General features: G+C 38.8%; 1 protein-coding gene and 1 long non-coding RNA gene across 2 annotated transcripts; both read right to left on the bottom strand.

Moving 5' to 3' along the window:
* Window positions 1-4,018: 4,018 nt before the first annotated feature.
* Window positions 4,019-4,835, bottom strand: LOC133037665 (uncharacterized). Its single transcript, XM_061115052.1, has 2 exons — window positions 4,687-4,835; window positions 4,019-4,422 (listed from the first exon to the last, which is right to left on the bottom strand). Exons 1-2 carry the CDS (start codon window positions 4,807-4,809, stop codon window positions 4,099-4,101), a joined length of 447 nt encoding a protein of 148 aa, XP_060971035.1. The 5' UTR covers window positions 4,810-4,835; the 3' UTR covers window positions 4,019-4,098.
* A 931-nt stretch (window positions 4,836-5,766) lies between these two features.
* LOC133037664 (uncharacterized) lies at window positions 5,767-7,400 on the bottom strand. The gene is made up of 3 exons (XR_009687721.1): window positions 7,302-7,400; window positions 7,202-7,248; window positions 5,767-6,453 (listed from the first exon to the last, which is right to left on the bottom strand). It is a non-coding gene; the product is annotated as an uncharacterized LOC133037664 (long non-coding RNA).
* Between the last annotated feature and the right edge of the window lie 6,181 nt (window positions 7,401-13,581).

Here is a 13,581-nt window from a genome sequence, read left to right as displayed (position 1 = left end):
CAGGAATTTCAACTCCAAAGTCAAGAGTAGAAAATTCAAAATTTGTGATCTTATTTGAGAAGAGTGTTCCCTGCCTCTCAAGAGCCCAGAGTGGGGGTCTTAGGACAAAACTAGGGAGGCCCGTATGAAGTTATAGACAAAATTGGTGATGGAACTTATGATTTGAAAAGACTAGATGGAAGCAGAATTCTAAGAGCATGGAATGCTTGTTGGAAATTATTTTACCAAGATCTTAGATCTACTCACAAGTATGTTGATTAACACCATAAATATGAACTTTCTAAAACGATGAAATAAACACATATAAAGTTTAGTAAACCTTACATTGGGTGCAGCGGAATAATATGACTCCTTCCGTTCAGATATCTAGCCCTTGATTCCTTTCTGTAGCAGAGCATTATCAATATCAGAACCTGGATCTCTTTCTCTGATTCTTTAGTGCTGAAACTCCTTCTTGCTGAAAGTCTTTCTTCACGATCTTCCTCACTATGATTGAGGTATCACTTGCTGTGTCTAGGCACTACTCTAACACTAAGAATTTCGAAATCTCAAGAGAGAAGAGAGAGAAGAAGTGGCGGCTAAAGATAGGGAGAGAGAAAGGCTCAGGTTTTTCTCTGAAGGAAAAAGTAGAAAATTTAAGTGTGTAGATTTCCTGAAGCCTTCACTATTTATTTATAGCATTCCACTAGGGTTAGGTTTGAATTATTTGGCATTTAAAATAATGAAAATATCAGAGGGAAACACCTACAAAAGTGGTCGGCCATGCATAGTGGATTTGGGCCTCACTTTTTGCGATTTTGCAGTTTTATCTTTTCTTCATCTGACTTTCTGAAAAACGCCAATGTTCAAATTCAACCATTTAAATGCCAATTCTAACTATTTAATAACTATAAATAATTATTAAATAATATTGTCATTTATCATATTTATTAATTGAACCATACAAAGTATCATAATTAACAAATGTGCCCCTAAAACTCTTTCTTTACAATTTCGCCCTTATTTAGTGAAAAATTCACAAATAGACATAGTCTAATTTGAGAATTATAATTGATTAATCAAAACAAATTATATGAGTCTTACAAGCAATATTATCTCAACTAGTGCGGGGACCATGGGTCTATATAACCGAGCTTCCAATAAGTAGATCAAGAATTTATTACTAAAATTCACTAACTCATTAATTCTTCGTTCAATCCACGCATAGAACTTAGAATTGCACTCTCAGTATATAAAATGCTCTATATGTTCCACCATATAGACACATCATTAGTTATCCATTGTTATAATCCTAATTTGATCAATGATCCTCTATATGAATGATCTACACTGTAAAGGGATTAGATTACCGTTACACCCTACAATGTGAAATGAGATCTCCACCATTTATTTTCGTTTGGTCAAGCTCGAAGGAGATCATCCTTTACTTACTATTCGCCAGATAGAAGCTATAGATTCCATGTTTATGTTAGCGCTCCCACTCAATTCCACTACCGTGTTCCCAAAATGTACGTATCACCCTGACCCAAAAGTAGGCTTAACTAACAAATCAAAGAACACGAATAGCCTCTTGAGATCAAGCCTAATCATAACAGGATTAAGATCATTTGATCTAGGATCAACTAGGCGATATTGACTTGAATAGATATTACGGTAAGTTTAATAAATCTAAGTCAAAGTTCAATATCGGTCCCTTCCGATGCATACTCCATGCATCCTATCAGTAAAACCCTGTGTCTCATAAATCTAGGAAACTTTATTCACATAGTCATGTTTACTTTCAAATGTGATGACAACACAATAAACAGGATCAAGTATGTGAAAAGGGTTTTAGATGAATTCATACATTATGTACATATAATAATGAAATAAATCATGTGAACCATGCAACATTAAATGTTATTTCTAATCTATATTAATAAGTAAATCTGATTATATTGAAATGAGTTTTATTTAGGGCATAAAACCCAACAATGCTGACCACCTGCACCGATACTATCAGTAAACTTTGTGTGGTCAGGTTCCTTTCTATTTTTTTTACCTTTTTATTAATTTCCATGTACACCTCAGCGCAAAATTATTATAATAAAAGAAGAATTTTTCATTTCATATTTGGTCTTTAAAAGTTCTATCATGTAACAAGTGATCAAAAGTCCCATCTATTAATCACTTGGGGGTAGCATATATGATATTGTCATATACAATTTTACCACTTTTGCTAGGAAACAGCTAAGTTAAATTCGAAAATATCAGAGTAGGAAGTATTACCTGAAATCGACACCTCAAAGAACCGGAAGTAAGCCACTGCCTTATTATATCTAAAGACAATTTAACACTTAAACAAATATAACAGTGGGAAGTATTGCCTCAAATAGGAACCTCAAGGAACCAAAAGTAAGCAACTGCCTTATTATACTCAAAATTAAGTTTCGTACATTAAACATTTAATTCAAGTCAACTTCTCTTGTCGAGCAAAATTTGCAACACCAAAAGTATGTAATAATATTAATAACGAGAAGAAAATGTTTGAAGAGCAATTGCGAGTATTCAACCTAAAATGGTGAGTACTCGAGCTGGGAACGTAAATACTTAACAAAAAACTAGAAATAACAACAAGACAAAGGATTATAGTGGTTCAGTCAGATCACGGTCTGCTTAGTCCACTGTAGCACACTACTACAAAAACCCTCTTTAGAGACGGTTTTTAAGCCCTTTCAGCGTCGGTTTTCGCGAAATTCGCTACCGACGCTGATCCGGGTGACGCAAAAGGGTTTATATGAACCGACGCCATAGGTACCCCTATGGCGTCGGTTATTAGCTAATAACCGACGCCATAGGGGTACCTATGGCGTCGGTTGCTAGCCAATAACCGATGTCGTATGTGGCGTAGCAACCGACGCCGTATGTGGCGTAGCAACCGACGCCATAGGTACGCGAATTTCAGTTTTTTCATTTTTTTTAATTTAATTATATATTTATTAATTTATATATTATTTTATTTAATTTTATTACATATTTATTTTTTAAAATGTAAATTAAATATTATGTAAATTTGGGTAAAATACATAATTTAATTTCATAAAAGTAATTAAATATTACACAAACACTAATGTAAAATTAGTTAAAAATATTAATAAGTTAATCTATAAAAATTACATCATGAAGAAAAATTCTTCGACCTTTCAACCTCAATCGTCACCGTGAATCACCGCCATCAATTGTTCGATCCACTTTCGTCGTAGTGGTAACAATTCTGTTTTTGGATCGTATTGCTTCTTACCCCCAAACTGTTAAAAAAATTAAAAATTTATATTAGTTTATGTATATGTATATTATATATTTGTTATTATAGAATTTATATACTATAATCAATAATTAAAACTTACAGCTTTTTGATCTTGTATGTAACGGCTGGGGTTGGCACGTGCGACGATGTCGGTGATATATTTCAAAACATAAAAACCGCATTCTTGGCTTTTAGGTTGTCTTGGACAGTTTGCTTGGTTAATTCCTTGCCACGAGCCAAGATACTCATGTGCGTTCCCTATATACATGAATGCCCTGTTTGGGAAAATTATATTACCATTTCAATTCGTTAGTTAATTTAAATTCGTTACATAAGAAGTCATTAAATTATTACCTTCCGATCATTTGTTCTATTACTTCGGGAATTCGGCGGCCACTTATAGGGTTTAAATGGATAATTTTCCTTTGCGTAACCACCACTAGCATCCAATGCATCCTAGAAAATTATATTGGAATATAAGTAAGATAGTATAAAAATGATTTGAAGACATAATATAGAAATGAACAATTAGCACTAAAGAATTTAATAAAGTTTACCCGATATTCCAAGGAATAAAGAACATTTGGTGGTTGTTGTTCATTAATGATAACCAATTAGCCAATCGTCTTGCCGCATCGTCAAAAGACTGACTCTTTTCTTCATCGTTGATCCCATGCACTATGAGAAGCTTTGGGTCGTAAGACTTGAAAAAAATTTTCTCAGACCGTTGATGCTCTCCCATATGTGCCTGCCAAAAAAATTGTTAGTGTCTTATAATAATTTAACTATAATTTGATATAAGGTTAATTAGATTAAAGAAGAGTATACATCATTCCAAACAGCATTCCCTGGTTGCCGATGTAGTCACACGTAGCAACCTGCTGCAAATCCTCTCCAGATAACGTGATCTGCGTACGCGGTGCAATGAATCCTCGGGGGACATGAATTGTGATTATATCACGTTTATCTTTGAGCCTCAGGAATTCATGAATCATCCATTTTAGCGAATTAGGGATCAACGCCATCTTCTCTTCCGTGAACAAGTTATCTTCCCGTGCACCACGGCCTTGTGGAGAAAGCATCAGAGCTTTCCCCTTTGACGCATCACGTCTTGAGGGCGGTTGAGCGAGTGGACCCTAAACAAAACAAAACATAATATATATATATATCAAATTTTATCCAAATTCTACCGAAATTTCGGCAGCATAACGGTTGTAATTGAATGACCCAAAAAATTTTGAACATGGCTGTATAACGACAAATAACACATATATAACAGTAGTTTGTTCATCTATGCCACCGCAGCAGATGTATTCGCAGAACCTACTTCACTACGGATGAATATTGAAGATATTCAAACTCCACTAATCATTAATAATTAATTTGAGTTGAGAAGTTACCTCGGTTGTTAAAATTAAGTGTTTAGGCCAAGGAAGGAACATCTGGTATACGTCCCTAACATATCTGCACTCTTCAATTGGGACTGGGATTTCAGCGTCCTCTTGCAAGATTTCCGAAACCATAATCCGGGCATGTGAATCATCGTACTCCTGGCAGTGAACTTTGATCATACAAACATGCTCGTATAAATACGCTCGGGCCACAATGTTGTCGATGTTGTCAGAGTAGAGATGTACTTGCTGATTAAGGGCCGCATGGTCATCGAAATTGTACAGGATACCTTGGTCATTGAGGGAAATAAACTCCTCAGCATAAGTTTGTGGTTGTACCTCATCCTGAGGAGCGTATGGTTGTGGAACATACGCCTCACCAGCCACCTCTCCTTCTTCCTCTTGTTTGGCAGCGTTTCTCTGCTGCTTAAGGGATTGGACTTCGGCTTTTAATTTTTCAATCTCCTTCGCTTGTCGAGCCACAACATCAGACACTTCCCTTTTCTTCCTGCCGAACAGTTGAGATGCCCTGGTGAGGAACCTACAAATCATAAAATACAAATTAGCTACGATTTTATTTGTGTAACTAAATAAATAACATTTCAAGTAATAGCATACCCAGTAGCCCTGACACGTCCAGGATGCTCTGGTGTCCCGAGCGCCTGCGTCAGGATATCGTTTTGGCCCTGGACTTGAATTTGTCCCTGACTAAGCTTCTCCTCTAATTGAGAATAATGCACGCATATATTCAAGCAATTAGTATATGAATTATATACACTAACTCATGAGTAGAACTGAATTAAGGATTAATATATACTTACTATCTTCTCTGCAATTTCCTTGTCGTAATCAGTGACAAGTTTTCGACTCTTGGTGCGAGATTTAATCCAAACACGGTGGCGGGGGAGATCTACAACTTTGAGATCCTTTTTCTACATCACGTTATAATAATTAAATGAGTACCAATTAAATTTTATAGCAAAATTGTAGCACATTAAATTTTAAGCATTACTTACCACAGCTTCCCGTACGTTCACCATTCCACTCCAACCACTACGATGTCTGGATTGAATTTTTGATGAACGTTCACGTTGCACCTTACTCAATTCCTACAATGCCAAAAAAATACATTAGATACATGTACTTGTATTTAAGAGTTTATCTTAGTGTTAATATAATTAGCGTACCAGAAATTCAGGAGTTAGTCGACTTTCAACAAATTTGCACCAATCAGCAGCGTCGATCTCGGGGTGCTTTTCAGGGACTTGTGCCAGTCGTCCCAGATCCTTCTCTTTCAAAGCGGGCATTATGATGTCTTTTGTCATCCTATTCTTGAAGTCTTTCATTAACTTCCCAGCTAGGATGAGACAATCATGTTTGAAGGAGTCCGGCACAATGAACCCCGTCTATTTTGAAGGAAAACAAACACGGTTAGAGTCAACATTTGAAGTAATAGAAAAACAAATCAAAATTCTAACAAATAACAGCTTACTTGTATGTCGTTCCAAACTTTATTTTTCAGAGTCGGGTTGACTTCTTTCCAGTTTTTATAGGACAACCCTATCGTCTGCCGGCATCTGACACCTAGAGTGGATACGAGCTTAGCATAGCTTTTCCCACAGTATTGTCCTTTGTCATTAACCTCGAGGGCCACTCTTTTGCCTTGATCCATTAGCTTGGATATTTCATTCATTTGAGTAGGCCCTCTTGTAGGTATTATTGTTGGACACTCTGCCTCTGGGTCTGAATCAGATCCCGAACTCGAGTTGGCCATATCTACACCATTAACAAACAAAATTGAATATCATGCTACTAATAACACTAAATTCTACCGAAATTTTGGCAGCATAACGGCTGTAATTGGACGTTCCCAAAATTTTTAAAAGTGCCTAAAGTAACAAACAAAACAAATATAACAATACAGAACAAAGAAACTAACATAAACAATACAAAATTTATCCACCAATCCGACCGCAGTACATGTATTCGCAGAACCTACTTCACTACGGATGAATATTTAAGATATTCAAACTCAACTAAGCATACATTGATAATTAATTATACTAACAAAAGGCTAGCGGATGGATATACCTATTGCAAATCCGATCAACACCGAAATATGTCGATCAACTCTCAAATATTAGCACACAACCTATAACATAATGCAATATACAACCAAATTAAAATTTTAATTATTAAATTACTTACTAGTTATTAAACAAAGTAGCAAGTTACTAGTTACTAATTTCCATAATTTTTTTTAAAAATAACATATACATATATATACTTATATAGTCAATTAAATATCACACTACCATTATTTTAAAAACTTTAACTCTAAACTAATTAAATTCCTACTACCTCTCATTCTCATTCACAACAAATATATACAATACAAATACACAAAATACACAAATAGTATATACACAATATATATACACACAACATATATATAAACACATATTCAATAATAAAATACAAAATATATACATATATATTATATATCAAGTAAATAAATATTTACCTTATAAACGCAATCCGGCGACAAATTGCGACCAAAAATCCGGCCACCTATAGCACACACAATATAATATTAATAAAATGAACAGAAATCATATTTATACCTTAATGAACGTTGAGATTGAACGATTTCTCCGCTAAAAGCGGTGGTCGGAGTTAAACCACCACCTTTTTTTTAAAATAGGTTCGGGTACAGTGTAAATGGGTGAAAAAACAAAACTTTTTTAGTGTATGGGATTAGAATTGAAAATAGAAACTTTTAAGACAAAAATGAGGTGAAATGGTGAAGAAATGAGAGAGATATGTGGGTTTTTAGAGGTGGTTGGCGAGGGTTTTCGTGGGTTTTCTCTGCTGTAGAAGTGGGTGGGTATATGCTGGAGAAGAAGAAGTGAGGAAGAAGAAGACGATGCAGAGGTTATACTTTGGGAGACCCTATGCCGTCGGTTCCTTGCAAAGAACCGACGACATAGGTGCACACGTGTCAATAAAGTGTGCACCTATGCCGTCGGTTCTTTGCTAGGAACCGACGGCATAGGGTCTCCCAGAAACCCTTAAAAAATCCCAATTTCCAACCGACGGGATAGGGTTTACTAATATATATACCTACGGTTTTTACCAAAAAACCGCCTCTAAATGTCAATTTCGAATCTGGTGGGTGTTCTCACACCCTTTAGCTTCCCTTTTTATAAAATGGGTTAAAAAAAGGGAAGCTAAAGGCCCATATTTTAGTAGTGGCAAGAGTTTCACCGGTCTCATTTCATGGTGGATCACCCCTTTATATGCAAAGCAAGTGTCCAATTAGTTATACAAAGATGGCATTCATTGTCAATTCGTTTGCACATTGATTTACAATAATTAAACTAAAAACGTAAACATCAATAAATGAATAACATTTTCTATTCACTAAATGCAGCAACGTATGCGTCTTCTAATATGCGAGTTGTCTGTCTATATTCTAGTGTAAGCTCGCAGGCTTAAGATAGACCTAACATTTAATTAAGTTTAGGACGTCTACGTTCTTATATAGTCGCATACATGGACATCGTATGATGAGCTGATAGAACCTAGACACGCGAGTCTATATTGGTTTATCGAGGCTGTTAGGTCATTGGGACCAGTTCGCATTATAGAGAATCGATCTCTATGTTTTCGCAGGAGTACAGAGAGGATACCCACACATATCCTGATACATGCGAGTTGGATCCGTTCTCTGGTCCCAAATAATGCGATCAGACTTTGGTCATACTCGCATCATCTCGCTGATTCTAGCTCAGGCGAGGTTTAAACTTGAGGAGTCTCTCATGGACATCTCAGTTTTCCTTGGGAATATAAATACACATGTCCTCCTAATAGGAGTCTTGTCTCGAGTTTCGAGGTGAGAGAAATCTCACTATAACACATGCCCCTAGTTTTGCGATGTGACAGATGCGATCACGACGGAAACTACACTCGAGAGACAGGTGAAAGGTTATCACGAGGAGGTGACCCTTGGTTATCCCATCGAGGGTTTCGAAAAATGACGGCTGTAATTATTGCTTTTTATTGCATTTATGGTGCCACATCACGAAACTCTTCGGTTTTTGTGTAGGCGTGGCCATGGCTGGCCGTTAGATTGGGCGACCTTAGGCATTCTTGCTGCCACGTGTCGTAATCCCAATTAATAAGGGATATGGGTATTTAAATCCTTTGATATGAACTAAATCCTTCATTTTTCCCTCTCGTCTTTAACTTCCTTTTCCCTCCTTTACTGAGATTTCAAAGAATCCTGCATACTTTGCCCAGATTCCTCCCTCTCCTTCTAAAATTTCTTCAATCTCAGAAGTGATCGAGAGCAATCGCAGGAACAAATCAACAAAACTAAATATTAGTTTTGAATACCATTGCATTTTCAGTTTCTGTTTAAAATATGAAACTGCTTTTCCTGGGTTGTGGTATTTTGAGGGGTTTAAGAATGCATGTTTATAGGAAATACACATAGGGCCATGCTTTTTCAGCGTAGAAGAGGGTAATCCCAGAAAAATTGACCTGAAATTTGCATAATCGTGAACTTTAGGAAGAATGTTTGAATAATCGCATCTTTATCTTTTGAATACACGCGGGTATTTGGATGACCACTTCGAATACTCGCTTGTCTGCTTATCCTAGGTTTCACAGAGACTTTATTACTTCTAGTGTCATTTTAAACCTTAGGATTTTGTACTCTGTATATTTTAATGCGAGAACATTGGTTAAGTCTTTCAAATGGTGGTCGTGTCATAGCATTCCAATGCTCATACGTGTGACCGTATGCCCATTGAAGTACTGTGATACGCCCAGCCATTTGCGACATGTGCCAATGTTCTGATATAAGCGTGTTCTTTGGCTGGCAGATTTGCTCGAAATGGTGGGAGTATCTCAGTAACTTCAGGGTCATGTTCGGGAATGCATGCCCCTTGAGTCACTGAGATTCTCCCAGCCGTTTTTGAGGTACATCGCCAGCTGAAGTCGCGTGACATATTCGCAAGTTGTGATTAGTTAGGTTCCTCAAAACGGTGGGTGTCTCCCAGTTACTTCAGGGTCATGCTCGAAAACGCATGTCGCTTAGGTTACTAGGATACACCCAGCCGTTGTTTTGAGATACCCTTCTACTCACACACCTGACGTTTCACGCCTTGGTGGGTTGATAGGTTTTCGCAAGAATTCAAATCATCCCCCTAAGATGATTTTATATTTTATATGCGGGTGACGTCCCTTATTTTGTTTTCGCACATTCACCACGCTGAAAAGATCTTCTATCTTTTAGATGAGCGATCTATCGGATAGCCAAGTGCTTGGCTCTCGATGCAATGCATTTGATGGCGACGAGGACCACAAGGAAGACAGCTTCATTCCAACCTCGATCTCAAAAGAGGAGGTCGCCACTGGTGGAGACACAGAATTAGGTCCAATGTCCTCTACAGACATTGAGAGGATGGTGCAAGAGCTCGCTGAACCAGGAGCAATCAAAATTTGAGACAGTGAGTCTACGGTGTCAGCGCGTGATCACCTTGTTCATTGCAGGCATGCTCCTGACGTCGAGGTCGAAGAGATGGATGATGATTGGATGACCCCAGCTCGAGAGTCAAGCGACGAGGAAGACGCGGAGGGAAGTGGGACTGATTCGGTGGACAATACTCAGTTGGATGAACCTTTTTCATGCGAGGACTAGGTCTCGCCAGTCACCAAATCAGATCTTACCACCTTTACGAGGTTAAACCTTCTGCGGCTTGCCTTTTTACGTCCTCGACCTACCGAGAGAGCGCACCTCTCTTTTACCAACCCTGCGATCATACCCACAGAGGATATGGTAGTCTCAATACCCATTCTTCGATGTGGAGTATCGATCCCTTTTCACCCTTTCATCGCTGCTATTCTCAAGCAGTATGACGTATCCCCTTTTCAGTTGACTCCCAATAGTTATCGCATAGCCTTAGGCCTTTATGCGATGTATATAGAATATGTGCACAGGGCGCCTTCGACGGAAGAATTCAGCTACTTCTACGATATAAAGAGTGTAGGTCTCCACAATAGCTTTTACTGTTTTAGAAGGTGGGCTACTTCTGAGATTAATGGAGTGGAAGACACGGTTTCCAACATGGGAGATTGGAAATCGAAATTGTTTTATGTGTTTAAGGTTTCAGGGATTAGGACTGACTTTAACCGTCGACATAGTATGTCGCGTATTTCTTTACTTAGTCAATTTTTGATTTATCTTGTGATTTTAGGCTAACTGGCTCTTTTTATTGTCGTAGATAGACCAACTCGACCTACCTTTGACGTGACTAGCAGAGAGACTGGTGAGGTTCTCGGAAGCCTTCCCGTACAAGATCGTGACTGGCGATTACTGTCGATGACTTTAAAGCTGCGAGAACATAAGTTGATTCCAGAGAACGCGAGCCTTCAGAGGGAGCCAGTTTATAAGGAGCCATCTGAGAAACAACAAGAGCGGATAGACAAACACCTCTCCAAGCAGACCTCTCGACCAACCTCAGGTAACATATCGCATGTTATAAATTGGTGCCTTAGAATTTATTTATACTTATTTTTATTTGTCCTCGCAGAGATGACTTTTCTGAAGTCTGCACCGGTCCTCAACCGCAAGCCAAAATCTGGAACAGCGACGACTTCTCACATCGTTCCTCATAAGAGGAAGAGCGACGTGGTGGTCACCCCTGCCGTAGATTCTTCCAAGAGGCCAACTAAGGGCACGCAAGACAAGGGGAAGAAGGTCATGATCGATCCGGCTATCTGAGCTCGCAACGTCTTGACTCTCCAAGAGAAGTTCGTGGGCGATGAATTTATGTCGAAGGTGGACAAGACCCCTGCTGAAGAGCTATTGCCTCGTTCTGCGGGGTTGGCTTCGCAGTTTATTGCCATGTTTTCGAGGGCCTTTGTCACTAGATCTAAAGAAGTCAAACTTGTGAAGAGACAAAATGTTCAGCTTCAGGAGGACATCAAGAAGCTGAAACAAGATGCGACTTCCAAGGACAAAGAGCTCGAGGAACTGCGCAAGGCCAAGGAGCAAGTCGAGCTCGAAGCCAAGAGCGCTCAGACAAAGATCGAGGAGATGTCTCGCGACTTGGAGGTCGAGAAGGAAAATGGGAAGAAGCAGTATGAACAGGCGGTCTCTGATTACATTTACACCACCCTTTCCAAAATTCTAAACTTTGACTTCTCAATCCTCAGAGCAGAAGCCGCTGAGATGGCTGAGGCTTTCCGCGCCATGTCGCCTACGCAGACTCAAGGCGGTGGAGAGAATCTGTTTCCCGAGGAGCCTGAGGCTGCGGATGTCGAGGAAGTCGAGAACGAAGCTATCAGCAAAGTCGGGGATGGATCTGCCCCTGCTGCTCCCAATGCCTAAGTTTTTATCTTCAATATTTACTTATGTTAGACTTTTTTGTTGAATGCGGTACAAGGGTACTCGCACTTTGTACTTTGAACAAATTTACGTTTATGCTTCTTTTGAACGACTTTATATCCTCTCGGGGATATCTATCTATTACATTCTCACAGTACACGGGTACTCGCGTTTTTGGCTATTTATAATACCTTGATTGCGATTTTAATTATAGCTTGGTGTAATAAGTATTAAGGTAGAAAATTTCAGAAACTTGAAAAATTTCATAACTTTCATAATTTTACTAAGCAATAGTACATAGTGTTATATACCCCCTATACTTAGGATTTTTTATAAAAAATGACTAAGTATAAATACATAGAGAGTACAAACTATACAATGCGAGTACTATTGATACTAAATTTTAAGCTCTCGCCATTGCAGGCTCTTCGAATCGCAGTACCATCGAGTTCTGCGAGTCGAATCGATACGTTGCGTTTCCAATCTTTTCTGCGGTAAGATATGGTTCTTCCCAATTATCTCCGAAGACCCCATGTACTAGGTTCTTCGTGTTTTGAATTACTCTTCGAAAAACCAAGTCTCCTACTCGCAAGACTCTTTCGTTGACCTTGGAGTTGAAGTATCTTGCGATTCGCCGCTGATAAGCCGCGTTTTTTCAGGTGAGCCTGATCTCGCTTTTCTTCTAAATGGTCGAGGTAGAGCGACTGCTTCTCTTCGTTTTGTACAATGCTGAAAACATCTCTTCGTAGAGAACCTGCCCTAATCTCAACTGGTACCATAGCCTCGCATCCATAAGAGAGCGAGAAAGGAGTCTCACCAGTCGTAGATCGGGGGGTTGTGTTGTATTACCATAAAACTTGCGAAAGCTCATCTGGCCATACCCCCTTACGTTCTTCGAGTTTTTCTTTGATAGTGTGCTTTATTATCTTGTTGACTGCTTCAGTTTGCCCGTTACTTTGCAGATAAGCGACTGCTAAAAATACTTTTTTAATTCCCAAGTCATCGCATAACTGCCGCATCTCCTTATAGTCAAACTGCTTTCCATTATCTGAAATGAGCTTGTAAGGGATGCCGAATCGACAGATTATGGAGTGGTAGACAAACTCGCGCAACTTAGTCGCTGTAATGGTTGCTAGTGCTTTGGCCTTAGCCCATTTTGTGAAGTAATCGACCGCGACTACAGCATACTTGACTCCGCCTTTTCCTTTAGGTAATTCACTTATCAAATCGATCCCCCATACTGCAAAAGGCCAAGGACTTGTGATAGAGTACAAGTTGCTCGTAGGTTGATGGGTATATGTGGCTATCTGCTGACATTTTTCGCATTTCTTTGCGAAAGGGAAAGCGTCATGTCGCAAAGTAGGCCAGTAATACCCCTGTCGCATGATTTTTAGTGCAAGGGAATTACCACCAGTATGATTCCCACAAATACCCCCATGCACCTCACGCAGTATGTAGTCGCAGTTTGCCCCTTCGATACGTTTAAGTAATGGTTGACTGAAGCTTCT

This window comes from Cannabis sativa, chromosome 5 (assembly GCF_029168945.1).
Source record: "Cannabis sativa cultivar Pink pepper isolate KNU-18-1 chromosome 5, ASM2916894v1, whole genome shotgun sequence".
In the NCBI taxonomy this organism is placed as follows: domain Eukaryota; kingdom Viridiplantae; phylum Streptophyta; class Magnoliopsida; order Rosales; family Cannabaceae; genus Cannabis; species Cannabis sativa.
This window is presented reverse-complemented; position numbering and strand designations above follow the sequence as displayed.

Excerpts from the sequence above, each read along its gene's own strand:
- LOC133037665 (XM_061115052.1), bottom strand. The coding sequence starts at position 4,809 with ATGGTTTCGGAAATCTTGCAAGAGGACGCTGAAATCCCAGTCCCAATT. Across the intron at positions 4,423-4,686 it reads ACTTAATTTTAACAACCGAG|GGTCCACTCGCTCAACCGCC; the intron begins GTAACTTCTCAA and ends TGTTTTGTTTAG.